Source organism: Talpa europaea, assembly GCF_964194135.1.
Source record: "Talpa europaea genome assembly, chromosome: 5".
Lineage (NCBI taxonomy): Eukaryota > Metazoa > Chordata > Mammalia > Eulipotyphla > Talpidae > Talpa > Talpa europaea.
The window spans coordinates 27,473,177-27,490,750 of NC_140071.1; the positions used below are offsets into that span (position 1 = coordinate 27,473,177).

The 17,574-nt window shown below is 34.0% G+C and overlaps 1 protein-coding gene across 1 annotated transcript in view; it reads left to right on the forward strand.

The window, feature by feature from the left end:
• MTREX (Mtr4 exosome RNA helicase) overlaps nucleotides 1–17,574 on the forward strand; it is a gene marked incomplete at both ends in the record, with an annotated part of 64,613 nt that overhangs the window by 26,780 nt on the left and 20,259 nt on the right. Inside the window, 6 exons of the mRNA XM_084233617.1 lie at nucleotides 1,112–1,222; nucleotides 3,231–3,332; nucleotides 5,110–5,235; nucleotides 11,390–11,540; nucleotides 14,151–14,323; nucleotides 16,914–16,982. Coding sequence (XP_084089743.1) covers nucleotides 1,112–1,222; nucleotides 3,231–3,332; nucleotides 5,110–5,235; nucleotides 11,390–11,540; nucleotides 14,151–14,323; nucleotides 16,914–16,982 — 732 coding nt within the window. The remainder of the gene's footprint in view (nucleotides 1–1,111; nucleotides 1,223–3,230; nucleotides 3,333–5,109; nucleotides 5,236–11,389; nucleotides 11,541–14,150; nucleotides 14,324–16,913; nucleotides 16,983–17,574) is intronic.

The window sequence follows — 17,574 nt, forward strand, 5'->3', positions numbered from 1 at the left end:
CCTGTGATAGCATTGTTTTGCAATACTATTATGTATGTGATTGGGATACAGGATCTCATCTTTTCCGATGTATGTTACCACACCCAACCACAAAGTCAGTCATAATCTTCTACCATAGTCCATGGGCCTCTCACTCCCCTTTGTTTCACATCTCATTTCTCTCTCTGATGGCCTCAATTCTACAGTCAGATTTCTTGGGTTTGTTTGGTTTAGTTTTGTCTCTTCCTTTGTTTAATTTCTCTGTATTCCATATATGAGTAAAATTATCTGGTATTTGTCTTTCTTCTGACTTACCTTGCTTAGCATAATTCCTTCCATTTCCATACATGTTGTCCCAAATGGCAATATTTTATCTTTTTGATAGCTGAGTAGTATCCCATTTTCTTATTCTACTTGTGTGGTTAGTTAGGTTGTTTCCATACCTTGGTGATTGTCAGTAATGCTATAATGTACATAGGATACATCCGTCCCTTCGAATTAGTATTTTTGAATTCTTTGGATAGATTGGTAGACATGGAATTGTTAAATTATATTCTATATCTATTTTTAATAATTTGAGAAACTTCCATACTATTTATCCTGGGGGTTGGGTCAGTCAGTATGCCCTCCAATACTATACAAGGATTCCTCCTCCTTCATACTCAACACTTACTGTTTGTGGTCTTTTTGATACTGGTAATTCTCACAAGTGTGAGGTGGTATCTCATTGTGGTTTTGATTTTCTTTTGCCTGATGATTAGTGATGATGAGCATTTTTTATGTACCTGTTGTTTACCAGTATTTTTACTGTGAAGTTTTCTTTGTGCAGATAGTCTTTGTCCTTAGAACTTTTAAATTTTTGGAAGATGAAGTGATGCTGAAAAATCTGAAAGAGTTCACAGAGCATTTATAAGATTTAAAGCATACTTTTTGTATTATAGACATCTAGGACCGAATTATATAATATTTTGTTTCATTTTTATGGAAACGAGGGTTTAGATTTTGCTTATTCTCAAAAGGTTTTATAGAATTTCTTTAAACTTTTGCATTATATATTTTTCTTAATTTGGTTAACATTTTCAAATTTCCTTTTTCTTCCATCATTCTAAAATAAGCATTATTTCAATTATAGGTTGAACATGTGCTTCCTCTTTTGAAGCGAGGGATTGGTATTCACCATGGTGGTTTACTTCCTATTTTGAAAGAAACTATAGAAATTCTTTTTTCTGAGGGATTAATAAAGGTATGGTTTTATTTTTATTATGCTGTAAAATTATGTTGTATAAACAGTTTAAAGTGATCAAGAACACTATACAGCGGTTTTGTATGTCTTTTTAAATTAGGTAATATGAGTGACATAGGTAATGAACTTGATTTTTATATCACATTAATGCTTTGTAAGCTTTTGGTTATAGGTAAAAAAGTCATTTGTTTCCTTTCAGAATCTGTAAGAAATGCTGATGCAATTGCATACAGCGACCTGAATTGATTATATAAGTGGGTTCCATTTTAATATACAGATTAAAAGAGTTGGATTAGTTTAAAGATTGCTGGTTAGACTTAGGTTTTCTAACTTAAACCAAGGTGACTTAGTTTTCAGTTATGTTGATGTCTGTATCCAGAACTAGGACATTAAAAATGGGAAACAACTTCAAAATCATAAGATTATACATTACTCTCAAATTATTTTATGTTTAAAACTCAGATTAGGTTTTGACCATTAGCACCTCAGCCCTAATTTGAATATTTAAAAGAAATTTACTAACACTAAAGAACATCTCTGTGGTAGAATTGGTTTCTATTTATACCTGGATAAGGCCCTATTGTTGTTCCCTTCTGGATTGTGTATTTTGTTAAGTAGCATTTTTAAAAGAATCTTCTGAAAACACATAAATGATACTTGTTGGTTGTGAAATTATAATAGAACAATTGTAAATAAAGTAAAAAATGAAAGACCGTCATTCTTCCTTACTTGCCAGAAATACCCACTCATATCCTTACAGATAATACATGACTTCTTTTTAAAACTAAAAAGAGGGCCTCCCCGGTGGCGCAGCGGTTGAGCGCTGGGTTGCGAAGCTGCCCGCGGCCTCTGCAGCGCCGGTTCGATCCCCAGCTGCTCCCCGGCCACCCGAGGAGGGTCCCACATGGCGCGCAGACCTCTCCTGCCGCTCGCTGCTCCCCTCAGCAGTGTACTTCGGTCCTTCTGCCTGCTCTACTCCCCGCTCTGGCTCTGGTGAATTCTCTCACCCTCCCGCGCTTCTGACTGTACCCAGTGCATGTGTAAACAGAACAAACAAAACAAACAAATAAATAAATAAACATGCCTCTTAAAAAAAAAAAAAACTAAAAAGAGATTATACTACCCATATTGTCCAGTTTTGTCACGTGTGTGACTCTTCTTTTTAGCAGATGAATAGCATTCTATTGAATTGGTGAAATCAAGTATTTTTATGTTTTTCCTTTTTGATGAAAAATTATTTAGTATTACTTCAGTGACTTTACTTGTATTGTCTTTTTTTTTCTTTTTTTTTAAAGATTTATTTATACAAGCACTGGGTACAGTCAGAGGCGTGGGAGGGTGAGAGAATTCACCAGAGCCAGAGCGGAGAGTAGAACTGGCAGAGTGACGAAGTACACTGCTGAGGGGAGCAGCAGGCGGCAGGAGAGATCTGCACGCCATGTGGGACCCTCGCAGGCGGCCGGGGATCGAACCGGTGCTGCAGAGGCTGCGGGCAGCTTCGCAACCCAGCGCTCAACCCCTGCGCCACCGGGGAGACCCTACTTGTATTGTCTTTATGAACGTAACCACACACAGCTTTTTTGTGTGATAAAATTTTTGTTAATAAATTTAGAAGCCATAAAGAGTTGCTAATTCTGATCTTCCCTCAGTGGTCCTAAATGCAAAGTGATCTTCAGTATAGCTGCACTGTCATAGAAGAAGTCAGTAAGTGTGACTGTGTTTTAGAAAAACATTCTCCAGCCTAATGCTTTATCTGTTAGACTAGAAGAATTCTGACAGAATTTTAAGAGAAAATTTCCCTGAGTTAAAAAAATGGGATGCAAGGAACAGTCAATATTATTTAATATTTTTAATATGTAAAAAAAAAAACCTGAAACATCTGGGAATAGCATGTGTTATCTTTGCACTGTCTCATTAACAGCTGATTTTTAATAAAATGATGTTTCTTTTACACATGGAAATTATAAAACTTTTTTCATCTTAATTGTATGATTCATCATTTATTTAGGCCTTGTTTGCCACAGAGACTTTTGCGATGGGAATTAACATGCCAGCTAGAACTGTTTTATTTACAAATGCTCGAAAATTTGATGGGAAAGATTTCCGATGGGTAAGTAAAATAATTCGTATATTTAAATATAGATCTTTGTTTTGTTTGTGGTGATTTTAGCTCATGTAATCTCTTGTCTTACTCATTTCTAAATTCTGAGCTAATATAACAACTTTATCCACATTAAATTTCAGATTCTTTACATTTCTATCCTTAGTCAAAAAAAGCAAAACAAAACTTTATGTGAGAGTTTGGTGATGAGGGATAAGTGTGAATGATTTGTGAATGCTTTAAAATGGTTAAGATATATCTAGAATTTTCATTTCTTACAGTTTAAGGTATTTAAAACAACTCTACTACACTGTCTGCAATTTCAACTCACTGTTTTCCCTTGTAGGTTTAAAGTGGAGGTTTTAACGGGTTTGCACATAGTATCTTTATCTTCTAAGGCAGAGGAAAATAGAATGTGAGGAACATGGGTGAAGCAGTAACTTATGATAAAAAGTAAATCCTTAATCCAGAGGCAAATAGCCCACTTGGTACATATTTACCAAACTTAAACTAAAGGCCTAGAGCTATTGTCAGTACTGGGAATGCTAAAATTAAAAAACAAAACAATCCCTATTCTTAAGGGAAGAAAAAAAACAAGGTAAGTTTCAGGAGAAAGTTGAAAACATTGCAAAAAAAATATTTTATTACAGAAGTTCTAAGAATATGTACAGGAAGGATTACATATAGCAAAAGGAGTGTATATCAAGAGAAAACAGTCTTTAAACTGAGCAACAACTATAGATAGATTTTTCCACCGGGCAGAGTTTCACAGAAGCAAAGAGCATGTTGAAAAAAAGATTTGTAGTTTGAGTATCCAGTGTAAACCAAAGGCTAACATAATCTGACATTGGCAAAAATATGTAAGAGTCAGCTATTCCTTTACTGAACAATGTATCCCTGAAACTAGAGATTCTTTTTTTTTTTAAAAAGATTTATTTATTTATGCATACAAGAACTAGGGTACAGGCCAGAGGTGTGGGGGTGAGAGGATTCACCAGAGACAGAGTGGGGAACAGAACAGGCAGATCGACCTAAGTACACTGCTGAGGGAAGCAGCGGGCGAGCCAGGAGAGGTCTGCTGCGCCATGTGGGTTGCTCCTGACTTTCTGGGAAATCGAACTCTGCTGCAGAGGCTGCGGACAGCTTCATAGGCTGCGGCTTAACCCCTTGCGCCATCAGGGAGGCTAAAACAAGAGATTCTTTTCTGCTTAGAGAAGTTTGTCAGTAGTTTCTAATCATCAAAACACTGAAATGTACGTACACAATGGTAGAATTAAAAGGCAAAGCATTTTTCTGGATTTGTTTTATTTAAAACTGTATTAAATGCTATTCAGAAGAGAAATTTAAATATGGTGAGGAAATGTCATTTTCCTATAGAAATTTTTACATAAGCTTCAAAATTTTCTGTAACTTGAAACATTTTTATATTTAAAGAAGACTGACTCACATAGAAAACTTCCCCAGACTACCTAGCTCAAAGTTTTTTTTTTTATGGCAATGAATTAGCCAATATTTCCTTAGAGTGATTTCTGGCGATAATTTCTAATCATCAAAATCACCACCATCAAAAATCACCAAAAGCAATACATGTGGTCATTTTACAGCTCAATTTTAGTTTAATAACATTATTTTTCAATGTTTTGCATTTTTGTGTTTTTACTTACATGTGGCCTTAATCATGTTTTCTTCGAATATGTAACTTATGCTGTGTATTTTGTGAGAAAAATTTAAACTTTTTAAACCAGGTTTTCTTATAAACTCCAAATATCTAATTTTACTCTTTTAGATTTCCTCTGGTGAATACATTCAGATGTCTGGTCGTGCAGGAAGGAGGGGGATGGATGATAGAGGAATTGTAATTCTTATGGTGGATGAAAAGATGAGTCCAACAATTGGAAAACAACTACTTAAGGTAACTGAATTAAGATTTTATAATTTCACCAGGAATTTGAAAAACATTTCAGGAGCCACTTCAAATTTAATTAGTTGTGTCAATTCAGATTATTTTCTAAATAGACCTGAAAAGATGGATAATTTAATAAACTTTCTGGACTTGGAAAAGAAGAGGGTAAATGCCCAAAATGCTAGTATTTTGTGCACTACTTTCTGTTTTAATGAAAAGCAACTTATAACATGGAGTGAGTTAAAAATCCTCAAAGAAGGCAAAAATGTTTACTTTGCCCTCTAAATTTAAGATACATCTTTGTGCCCCCTCCACTGTAAAACTATCTATGCCCAGTTGTTGTTCAATTTAAGGCCTATGAATCCTTCTCTGACCCTTTATGTACAAACAAATGCTTTTTTGCTATGCTTAATCTTTCCACTGATCACTCTACCTGTCAGATTTAGGAATTGGGCCACACATAGGTTTATCTTTGCAAGCCCAAAAAACTTGATAACTTATGACTTACCATTATAATTCAACTTTTGATAGCTTACAAATATTCCAGTAATTTAAAATTTTAGGATTTATTTCAAATTAACCTATTCATTTTGCTTGCTTAGTTTTTTTATTGCCTAAGATTTTTATTTCTTTTGTTTTGAAAAACTTCTCAAATAAATTTGACCTGGTTGCTTCCTTCTCCTCCATGTAGTAAGTTATTTTACAAATCCCTAGAGAAACTGTTATAACATGGAAACTTAACATTAATTAAAAACATAGGAATGACTGCAAGCTCATTAACTACTGAAAATAAAACTTCAAAACATGTTAAGATATATATATAGATAAGTATCTCTCTGAAACAGATTGTGCTCAACTTTTAAGACTTGGGAACTGCATGGTGAATTTGCAGTGTGATTGTGGGAAGCCTAGTGTGCTGAAGCAAAAAATAGGTAAGGTGTGTTATATGAGTGATGATGGAACTTGTCTGTGCACATTCATGGTGATCATATGGTTTCTTATTTTCAGTTTTAAAGGTTAACACTTGGGAACCTATTTTTAAGTGTCCATGTAACTTTAGTTCTTCATGTAAGAAAAATGATACAAAACTAGAAATTTGTTTACTTTTTCCTTTAAATTATGCAATAAATAAGCACTGTTTTTCTTTCCTTGTACTCTATGTATGGAAAGAATTGAACCAGGTTGCCAGGCTGGAAGAGGATTATCTTAATCACAGCACTTGGTTTCTTTAATGTAGGTTTTTCATACTTGATATCTCTGGGTTTTTACCCTATAAATGTAAAAATCTGTCATTTTTCATTTCGTTAATTTTTAAAAAAAATTTACTGTGGAAAGAACACTTTACTTGGAATCTAACATTTTTTAAATGTAAAAATGTTATTGACTGTAGGTGCAATATTGTACAGTAAATAGCTTGAGCATATTTATCTTGCTTGACTGAAACAGTATGCCATTAATTGATTAGTTTTTTCCCTTCCGTCTTTGGTGACCACCATTTCACCCTTTGGATTTATGAATTTGACTATTGGATATAAATGGAGTCATGCATGTTTACCTTTCTGTGACTGACTTATCTCACTTAGCATAATGTTCTCAAAGTTTATCCATGTTTTCAGATACAGCAGTATTTTCTTCTTAAGGTTTAATTTCATCCCATTGGGTATGTCCCTTAAGCATCCCTTAACAGTGTTTTGGTCAGTGACAGACTGCATGTATATCATGGTGACCCCCAATAGGCTATGCCAAATAACTTAGGTGTGTAATAGGCTATACCATTTAGGTTTATAGTTATACTCCATAATGTTCACCCAGTGACAAAATTGCCTAATGGACAAATTTTGATATTTGATATTTCATTGACATGATAATTATATACCACATTTTCTTTATCCTTTCATTTGTCCATAAACATTTAGGTTATCTCCATTTCTCGGTTATTGTGAATAATATTGCACCAAACATAGTGCTAATATCTGTTTGAGACCTGTTGATTTTAATTCTTTTAGGTAAATATTCAGAAGTTGGCTTGATAGATTATATACGGTAATTCTATTTTGAAAATATTGAAGTGCCTGTGTCCCTAGGATTGCACCATTTTGCATTACCATTGTCTATCATTTTCAAATTAACTTTAAAACATAACTTTGAAATGTAAATCACCTAAGTACAGTTTACCATTTTTGTGGTTTTTAATCCATCTGCAGTTCTATTCCCTTTACCACCATCAATTTTAGAAAATTTTCTTCAAGCCAAAAAGAAAATTGTATCCAGTAATAATGCTCTTCCTCTTCCCCCAAACCCTAGGCAAGTGAATAATGTACTTTGTGCCTATAGATTTATCTTTTCTGGACAGTTGATATAAATGGAATCATACAGTATGTCATCTTTTGTATCTGGCTTTCATTTAGCATAATGTTTTCATATTCATCCATATTTTACCATATATCAGTTTTTATTTCCGTTAATACTCCTTTGTGTTAAAATGTGTTAATAATACATTTACTTATCCATTCATTATGAGCAGTTCAGTTTTTCCACTTTTTGGCTATTGTGAATAATGATGCTGTGAACATTTGTTCACAAGTTTTTGTGTTAGCATGTCTTTCTCTTGGATTTATACCTGTAAGTGGAATGGCTGGGTTATGTAGTAATTCTGTGTTTAACCTTTTGAGGACCCATCTGCCAGATTTTTTTCCTCAGCAGCTATACCATTTTATACTCCTACTAGCAATGTGTAAGGGTTCCAGTTTTTCTGCATTCTAGCCAATACTTATTATCTGTCCTTTTGATTTACAACAATCCTAGTGAATTTGAAGTGATAATATTTCACACTGAATGCTGTAGAGTTTGCAAAGATATAGTTTCAGTTTATAATACTGTAGTTGTATTTACAGTATTTGTAAATATTTACAGTATTTACAGTATTTACGTTGTCTACGTAGCTGTATTTCTAGGCACTTTTTTTTTTTAATTGAGACTACCCTGCTACTTTTTTTGTGCCCTGGGATTTTTCATGTCATTTTACTATCATTAAAAGGATTTATATTATTCACTAACAGTAACTAAGAGAATGTTCAGTATATCTCAAGCACTGAAGTAATTGCTGTTATTATCCCCATTTTTATAAATAAGGCAGAGGGTAAATAATTTCCCTTTAAGTTGTATTTTTGTTAAATGGAAAATCCTCTTTTGAGTTCAGGCAGCCAGTCTGATTTCAGAGTCCATTTTCCTAACCACATGTGCTGCTGTTTCTCCATACCTCATGCAAATATATATTTTCATTATTGTCTCAAACAGACTTTGGCATGATAGCAGTTTACTTTTTAAATATACTTAATATAGCATATGAGCAAAACTTCATTATAATTTGCTCAAATGAAAAAATCAGGTAGAAAGTGTTTAACAGCCTTTTGGAAAGACTGGTGAATGTATCTTTTATTCAGTAGTAAAGACATATTTTACATTTCTCAGTAGAACCAGAAAAAAGATATGTATCAGTATAGTGCCTATATTTTCAAAAGAACATGGAAATAGCCCAATACTTGAAGTGAATATACTAGTTTTATTTTTAAAAAACTTTCTGTCATTTCTGAAATGATGAAATGAACTTACTGGTTTCTTATAATACATAAAGTGCTAATTGTAGGAGACTGTACAGTCTGGTTGTAGTCAATTGTGTGTTCAACAATGAACCGCATTGTTATAATGGCTTAGGAAAACTAAACTGATTTTGAAGAAACAAATGTTTTTGACCTTCCTCATTATTTTAAACTTCTTGGAAGCTGAGGAAGAACATACTTATTCTCTTAAGATCTGTTCTCTGTTGTACTCAAGACAACTTCTTAAGGACTCTTTTTTTTAAAGATTTATTTATGCATATAAGAACTGGGGTACAGGCCAGAGGTGTGGGGGGTGAGAGAGGACTCACCCTAGACAGAGTAGGGAACAGAACAGGGGGATTGACTGAAACACACTGGTGAGGGGGGCAGCGGGTGAGACAGGAGAGGTCTGCTGCGCCACGTGGGTTGCTCCCTGGCCAGCCAGGGATCGAACTTGTGCTGCAGAGGTTGTGGATAGCTTCATAGTGCTGTGCTTAATCCCTTGTGCCGCCAGGGAGAACCCTTTTAAGGACTTTTTATGAAGAAATGAGAAAAGCCCCATTGATCCATTTTCTTTTATCTTCTACTTTTACAGTTCAAAATGCAAAAATACTCAGGCAATTTTTTAAACTACTTGCCTGAATGAACCAAATACTCTAAACGTTGAGATAATTAGTAGAATACTATTCAGACGGTACTGTTGCAAAAGTTACCTTTTAAAAATTGATTAGGGGGCCTCCCCCGTGGCGCAGCGGTTGAGCGCTGGGTTGTGAAGCTGCACGCGGCCTCTGCAGCACCGGTTCGATCCCTGGCTACTCCCCAGCCACCGGAGGAGGGTCCCGCATGGCGCGCAGACCTCTCCTGCCGCCCGCTGCCCCCTTCAGCAGTGTACTTTGGTCCTTCTGCCTGCTCTGCTCCCCTCTCTGGCTCTGGTGAATTCTCTCACCCTCCCGCACTTCTGACTGTACCCAGTGCTTGTATAAATAAATAAAATAAATAAAAATAAATGAATAAAAAAAATAAAAAAATAAAAAAAATTGATTAGTTTGACTCCACCTTAACATCTTGTCAGTAAGCAACTATAGTAATCCTTCAGAGTTTGTCTAGAATGCAGCTAGTTTTAAATCTTTATTATTGACTGCCTGTATTGTTCCATTTAAATTTTGGGTGACCCTGTTTATTAGGCAATATGTTATTTAAGAATTTTATCAATTGGCTGATAAAATTAAATACATAAAAAGTTAGGAAATACCGATCAACATTGGAGGATTCCTATCATCTTAGTAAAATCAGTATTGAAAGGCAGGAATATAAAATAAGCTGCAGGTTAAACTTGCCCTTTGGGAGGACCTTAGCCCAGGGTTCTACATTATACCTCATGCCTGTTCAGTCTGGGGGAAGTCTGTCTCTTCATCTTTGTGAATCTATTTCTAATTTAAAATTGAGATAACACAGTCTATTTTCTTGTGACAATAAAGTGGGTTTTTTTGGTGTGAACTGAAAATAAACTTACATTATTACAGTAATTAGTACATGCTAGAACCTTAGTGGATGATGAACATTTTTATTTTTATTTTTATTTAAAATTTTTTTTTTGATGCACATTTTTATATGAGTCTGTTTACTTAAATACATAGAACGGAAGGTAAACAACATCTACTGTTGGCCCTATTTTCATGTAAAGCCTATAAAAAAATCTAGTAGGTATTACTAAATATCTCTAGGGTGGGTGCCTAGATTTGGGGGGTAGTTAAGGAATACTGTCATTTGAGACTTTGGTGAAAGCCCTGTTCCTTCTCCTCAGAAAATTCTATGTGTATGCATTTATAAGTCTGAATGCTGTAACATTTGCCCACAGACCAATTTAAGAGCCTCTAAGAGTATTTGTTTTGCTATGCCATTTAGAAATATGTAGCATACTTCAGGACCCGTCAGTATTTTAGCAGGTATCTTCCAAGAATTGGTCCTTCTCTACAACTACGTAACCATTTTCATTCTGAAATAAATTAGTGTACTCTGTCAGCAAAGGCTGATTTGTGCTGTAATAACAGACCTAAATCTAAGTAGCTTATTTAAAGGCTGATGTGTCTTACCTGTTTAATGTAAGTTTATAGAGGAGTTTTTGCTCATCATTATTCTTTAGGGACTCATGCTCATGGAGAAACTACTACCTTGAATATTATCAGTCACTATGCAGAAGGATAGAGTGTTTCACACCAGCAATTAAATTTTTGGCCCAGAAGTTACACGTTACTACAACTTATGTTCGCCACTGTGGGGGCAGAAGGAAGGACACAGGAAGTGTAATCTGTCAGATGTTTAGAAGGCAGATAACTAATGTACTTGGCAAACAGTATTTTAACTACCACCATTCTACTTACTATTTTATTTCCCAAAGAGCAAATATTTTATCACTTTGTCATTTTTTAAAGCACTAAAGGAAAGAACATGATAAATTTCTGTAGATTCTTCCTTAATAATAGATTAAATTATTAAACAAGTTAATATTTGTGTAAATTTCTTTGAGAAAACCTACAACGTTGATTTTTTTTTTTTTCTCTTAGGGTTCAGCTGATCCTCTAAATAGCGCTTTTCATTTGACATACAACATGGTTTTGAACCTGCTACGTGTGGAAGAAATTAACCCTGAGTACATGTTGGAAAAATCTTTCTATCAGTTTCAGCATTATAGAGCAATTCCAGGAGTAGTAGAGAGTAAGTATAAAATTACTTGCAAACGTATTGACCATTTTTTTTCCCAGTAAGGTAAATCTTAGTCTTTACATAAAGTAAAATAACAACTTCAGTCCGCTAATTTTAACCAACTAGAACATTTTTTCCATCTCCACATCTTTTTTTTGTTTTTTGAGATAACAGATTTACAATATTGGTTTGGATAAAATAATATACTTCTGATACTTATAAAAATAGTTCATAGTCTTTGTAAGGGGGAAAAGAAACCCAGGAAATGCATCAAAAATATAGAGGAAAACAATATTTACCATCTCACATAGACAGCCACACAACCACTTAATACTTTGTAGCTCTTTCATCATCTTTTTTCTTTCTCATACATATATATGCCTTTTTCTTAAGATAAGATCAAATATGTTTCTGTAATAGTAATGGTGGTACTTATAATTGATGTCATTTGTTAAATACTCTGACTAACCTTGGTTAAATGTTTCATATTCATAAGGTTACTGATACTGACTTTTTGAAAGTGTAATTTTAAAAATCCTTTGACTATGTTATTTTTAATGACAGTATAAAATTCCCATTTTATAAATTGCTATGGTTTACTTAACAGTAAAGGCAAATTTAAGATACCATTCTATCATGGCTGTATAGGACACTTCTATTAAATTTTTATGTAGCCAAAAGTAAATGAAATATAATCATGTGCCTTTAAAAAAAAAATGAAAGCTTAGACTATCCAAGTGGGTTAACTTTTTTTTTTTTTTTTTGTCCTTACTTGGATTCTTGATTCTAATTTTTTCTCTTTCCTTGAAATTTCAGGTCTTAATTAAGAGCAGTTTCTTCCTTACAAACCATAGAACTGGAAGGGAAGCATTAGCATCATTTTACTAATTGGGGGAAAAAAAGACTAAAGTTAAATCAGGCTCTAAGGTTATATATTTGATTGCTTTCAAAATTGAGATTATAATCTTGGACTCCTGCTAAAATGTACCATTTTTATTAAAATGTGGATCTTCCCTTTTTTTTTTTTTAAAGATTTTTTTATTTTATTTATATAAGAACCGGGGTACAGGCCAGATGCGTGGGAGGGTGAGAGGACTCACCAGAGACAGAGCAGGGAACAGAACAGACAGACTGACAAATACACTGCTGAGGGGAATAGAGGGTGAGACAGGAGAGGTCTGCTGCGCCATGTGGGTTGCTCTGAGGCCGGTGGGGATCTAACAGGCACTGCAGAGGCTCTGGACAGCTTCACAGCACTGCTCTCAACCTCCTGTGCCACCAGAGAGGCCCTGGATCTTCTCTTTTTAATACAACAATTGTAATTTTTTCTGACTAGAAAAAATATATGGGTGAAAAAGGCAATTAAAAACTTGAGCTGACTGGTTTTGAGATTTATTTAATTTTTTACAAGCAGTGTTGCATTTTTTAACGTACCTTATTAAATTAATGACAAATACATTCATTAATTTCATGTGTATTTTATCCAAGTAAAAATAGTGTTTTTTCACAGTGGGTTGGAGATGTAATGGAATCAGTGAGAAAGGGAAGTCAGTACTAGATACAAGAATTGGAGTAGGAAATGGCATCACCAATAGCTAGATTAAACGAAATGACAATTTGTGAAAGGGGCTAGTGTTTTTGCTACTGACTGAGTGGAGGGATAACTGTGGTTGAATTGTCTCCAGTTTTAAAGACCTAATCCTGATGGCATTAACAAACTGGATTCTTCACTGAGAATTCAAGTGGCATATTACTTAGAAGGTCCAAAGTAGTGCTGTCCAGTAGAAATTTTTGTGTAGTGGAAATATTCTATGTCTGTGCTATTCCGATACAGAAGCAGTTAGCCACAGACGGCTGTTAAGCATTGGAAATAGTGCTAGTGTGAGGAATTAAATTTTTAATTTAATTTTATTTTAATAACTACAGATGACTGGTATCTGGAAAGCACCAACATAGATCTTTTATTTTTTTTTTTAAAGATTTATCCATTTATGAATACCAGAGCTGGGGTACAGGCCAGAGGTGTGGGGGGTGAGAGGATTCACCAGAGACAGAGTGGGGAACAGAACAGGCAGATTGATCAAAGTACACTGCTGAGGGGAGCAGCAGGCGAGTCAGGAGAGGTCTGCTGCGCCATGTGGGCTGCCCCCTGCCTGGTCAGGAATCGAACTTTTGCTGCAGTGGCTGAGGATTGCTTCATAGGTTGCATCTTAACCCTTGCGCCACCAAGGAGGCCCACAACATAGATCATTTCTACCACTACATAAAGTTTTATGAGATACTACTCTATTGGACTGTGTGGATCTAGAATTGTCAGAGATGCCCTCATTATAAGAGAGAATTAATTCATCAGATACAACCACTGCCAATTCAGATCTACTTCCAGGATTCACAATTAGTGAGTGGAGAAATTCTAGGAAAATTTCTAAGGTTCTAGGTGAACCTTAAAGTAGAAGGGAGAACTGGACTATGTGTATTATGGACATCTGTGAAGCTCTTCCTCAAAACTTCTGATCTGTACAAACTGACCTTGTTCCTTTTGGACTAGGAAAAAAGGTATATCTTCAGTGTAATTTACATAAAGTATGTCATTTTTAGTATTGTACATGTGTTCTTTTACAGAGGTAAAGAACTCAGAACAACAGTACAATAAAATAGTAATACCAAATGAAGAAAGTGTCGTCATCTATTATAAGATTAGACAACAGCTTTCCAAATTGGGTAAAGAAATTGAAGAATATATTCACAAACCAAAATACTGTTTACCATTTCTACAACCGGGTCGTTTGGTGAAGGTGTGTTATTTTTTTCATAAAATATTTGGAAATTTTAGTATTTAATTTTTTTTAATACTTTAATGTCTTTTCTTTGTAAAATGCTTCCGTTTATAGTAGTGATTCTGTATTATACTGTTTTATCTGTTTCATATGGCACTGATTAAAGGAGGGGTCTTGAAAAGACCTTTGTAGTCTTCATTGATTTTCTTTTGGGTTGATATAAAATAATTTTATAAGTAACATACACAATATTTCCAGTTATGAAATGTTAATTCTAAGTACTGGATGAATCATTGGCGATAAGAGTTCAGATAGTTTGAGAACAAGTACACTGTGTAGTTTTAATATTTTTTTATTGATGTAACTATGGCTTACAGCTGTATATGATTCAGAGGTAGAAGTTCACATCTCTTCAGATATGTTACCACTCTACACCTATCACCATATTATTTTAACATCTGTTTGCCATTTGAGAGATTCCCGATACTGCTATTCTGGAGGCTTATCAAATTTGCAGTAATTTTTTTTTCCTTTGGAATTGTTTTACTTAGGCTTAACAATGATTTTGACTTGGTTTCTTGGTTTTCCTGGGGTTTAAGAATACAACACTACTTCCTAGTTGTTGCTAAGTTCTATCAGGAGGCAAATAATATATGGTTATATCTCCATTTATTAGTTTATACATTTATTTTATTGAGGTTGTATTGCTTCACAAAACTGTATATGATTTAGAAATTCACACCTCTTAAATGCACCCACCACCATAGTTCATTGGTCTGGTTGTGTCTCTGTTTGATGTTAATATAGGTTGGTACGCATGCCTAACCCTCACACAATATATGTTAACCAGTGTACTGCTGGTGAGAAGTTGTTCCTTCCAGCCTCCCATCATGTCTTTAGTGCTAGAGAGTACTTGCTAAATTCATAATGGGAAGACTTCATAGAGAGTTCTTAAACCTAGGTTTTAATAATAGGTAAATATTAGCTATTAGAAAGGGAAAATTTTCTTAAAAATTTAAAAAATTTTAAAAATTGATAAAAGGCAATATTAGTTTCAGTTGTATAAAATAATTCAATATTTGCATATATTGTAAAATGATCACGTTAAGTCTAATTAACATTTGTTCCAATACATAACTTAACCATAAGAAAATTGTCTTGTGGTACTTTCAAGATATGTTTTCTTAACAACTCTCAGATATGAAGTACATCATATCCCCATGACTATTTTATAACTACAAGTTTATACCTTTTGACCTCCATTTTCCATTCTACATCCAGTACCACCCTCCTACCCTGCCTCCTGCTTCTGTAGTCACCAGTCTGTTCTCTGTGTATATAAGGTAGTTTGGGGTTGGGGTTTTTTTTGTTTGTTTGTTTGTTTGTTTGTTTGTTTGTTTGTTTGTTTGTTTTGGCAGCTGCTCAGATTCCACAGTTAAGTTAGAGCACAGCTGTTTCTTTCTGTCTGATTTATTTCACTTAGCATAATGCCCTAACTGTCCATATTGTCACAAATGGCAGAATTTTCTTCCTTTTTATGGCTGAAGAATATTCCATTACACACACACACACACACACAATTTGTTATCCATTCATCCATTGAACATAAATTTCTTCCATATCTTGGCTATCATAAACAATGCTTCTGTGAACAAGAGAATACAGACAAATATTCTACTTAATGTTTTTGGTTGCCTTTGGATAAATACTGGAAGTGAAATTGCTGAACCATGCCATAGTTGTATTTTTATTTTTTTGAAAAACCATCATACTTTTTTTCCATATTGGTTCCACCAGTTCACTTTTGCACCAACAGTACACAAGGGTTCCCTTTTCCACATCCTCCCCAACACTTACTATTTTTTATTTTGAAAAATAGCTAGTTTGACAGATGAGAGGTGATAATGTGGTTTTGATTTGCATTTCCTGTGATTAGTGATGTTGAGAATCTTTCTATGTATCTGTTGACAATCTGTATGTCTTTGGAAAAATACCTTTTCAGATACTTGTTTTTGCTATTTTTTATGAGTTCACTATATTTTAGATACTAACCATTTATTCAATACATGATATGCAAATTTCTTATGTTGAGTAAGACACCTTTTCATTTTGCTCATATTTTCTTTGCTCTTCAGAAATTTTTCAGTTTGATGTAGTCCCACTTGTTTGTTTTGGCTTTTGTTGCCTTTGCATTTGGAGTCAAGTTTAAAAAAATCATCTCTAAGACCTATGTCAAGGAGTTTACCAGATCTGTGTTTTTCTGGGAGTTTAATGGTTTTAGGTCTCATGTTCAAGTCTTCAATCCATTTTGAGTTAATTCTGTGTATAAGAGAGTGGGCCAGTTTCATTCTTCATGTGACCGTCCAGTTTCCCCAGCATCATTTATTGAAGAACTGTCCCCATTTTTTATTCTTGGTTCCCTTATCATAATTTAATTGAGCATACATGTGTGGGATTATTTCTGTCTCCTCTAATCTGGACGGTAATCATTCAAAAGCTATTTTATTAGGAAATCTCAAAAAATATTGTCCTATAATGTGTGCATGCAAGTCTAAAATTGCCATTCGAACATAAATATTCTTGTTTATTTGTTTTACCCTATTTTTAGGTAAAGAATGAAGGAGATGATTTTGGCTGGGGAGTAGTGGTGAATTTTTCAAAAAAGTCAAATGTTAAGGTAAATTGTTCTTAAGTAGAATTGTCTATATACGCTTTTCAGAAATTGTTTTTTTCAGACTCATGAAAATGATCAAAGTAGAAATAGTAATACCTTAAGAGAGACTCTAGTAAATACTACCATAAGGAATTAATTTTTTGAATAATCTAAAATTTTGTGTACAAAGTGGTGTAGTTATTAACAACTCAAATTTATTTTCATGACAGTTGTTTACATTTCTTCTCTGAGTTTATTAGTTCTTTTTAGAATTTTACTTTTTAAATTGAGTATTAGAATAAAATGATTTTCTGACACTGAGAATTAGAATATTATTTTAGACATACTAAGAGACAAAGAGAAGAAATTAGGCTGGTCAGTTTTCTTTTTAAATGGATGCAATAATAACGACTTGGACATTAGTATATAAATATTTTGAAAATATATAAAATCAAGGATGATTTTGTTAATTTGTTATGAGTGGCTTTCTGGGATTAAATCAGCCAGCTTATTATATTTTCTTTAGGTGTAGTAGACACCAACCTGTTATTTGTAGGTATGTGACCTCACATTTTGTATCGCTGCCTATTTTTCCTTTTCTTTAAAATTCAGTGTT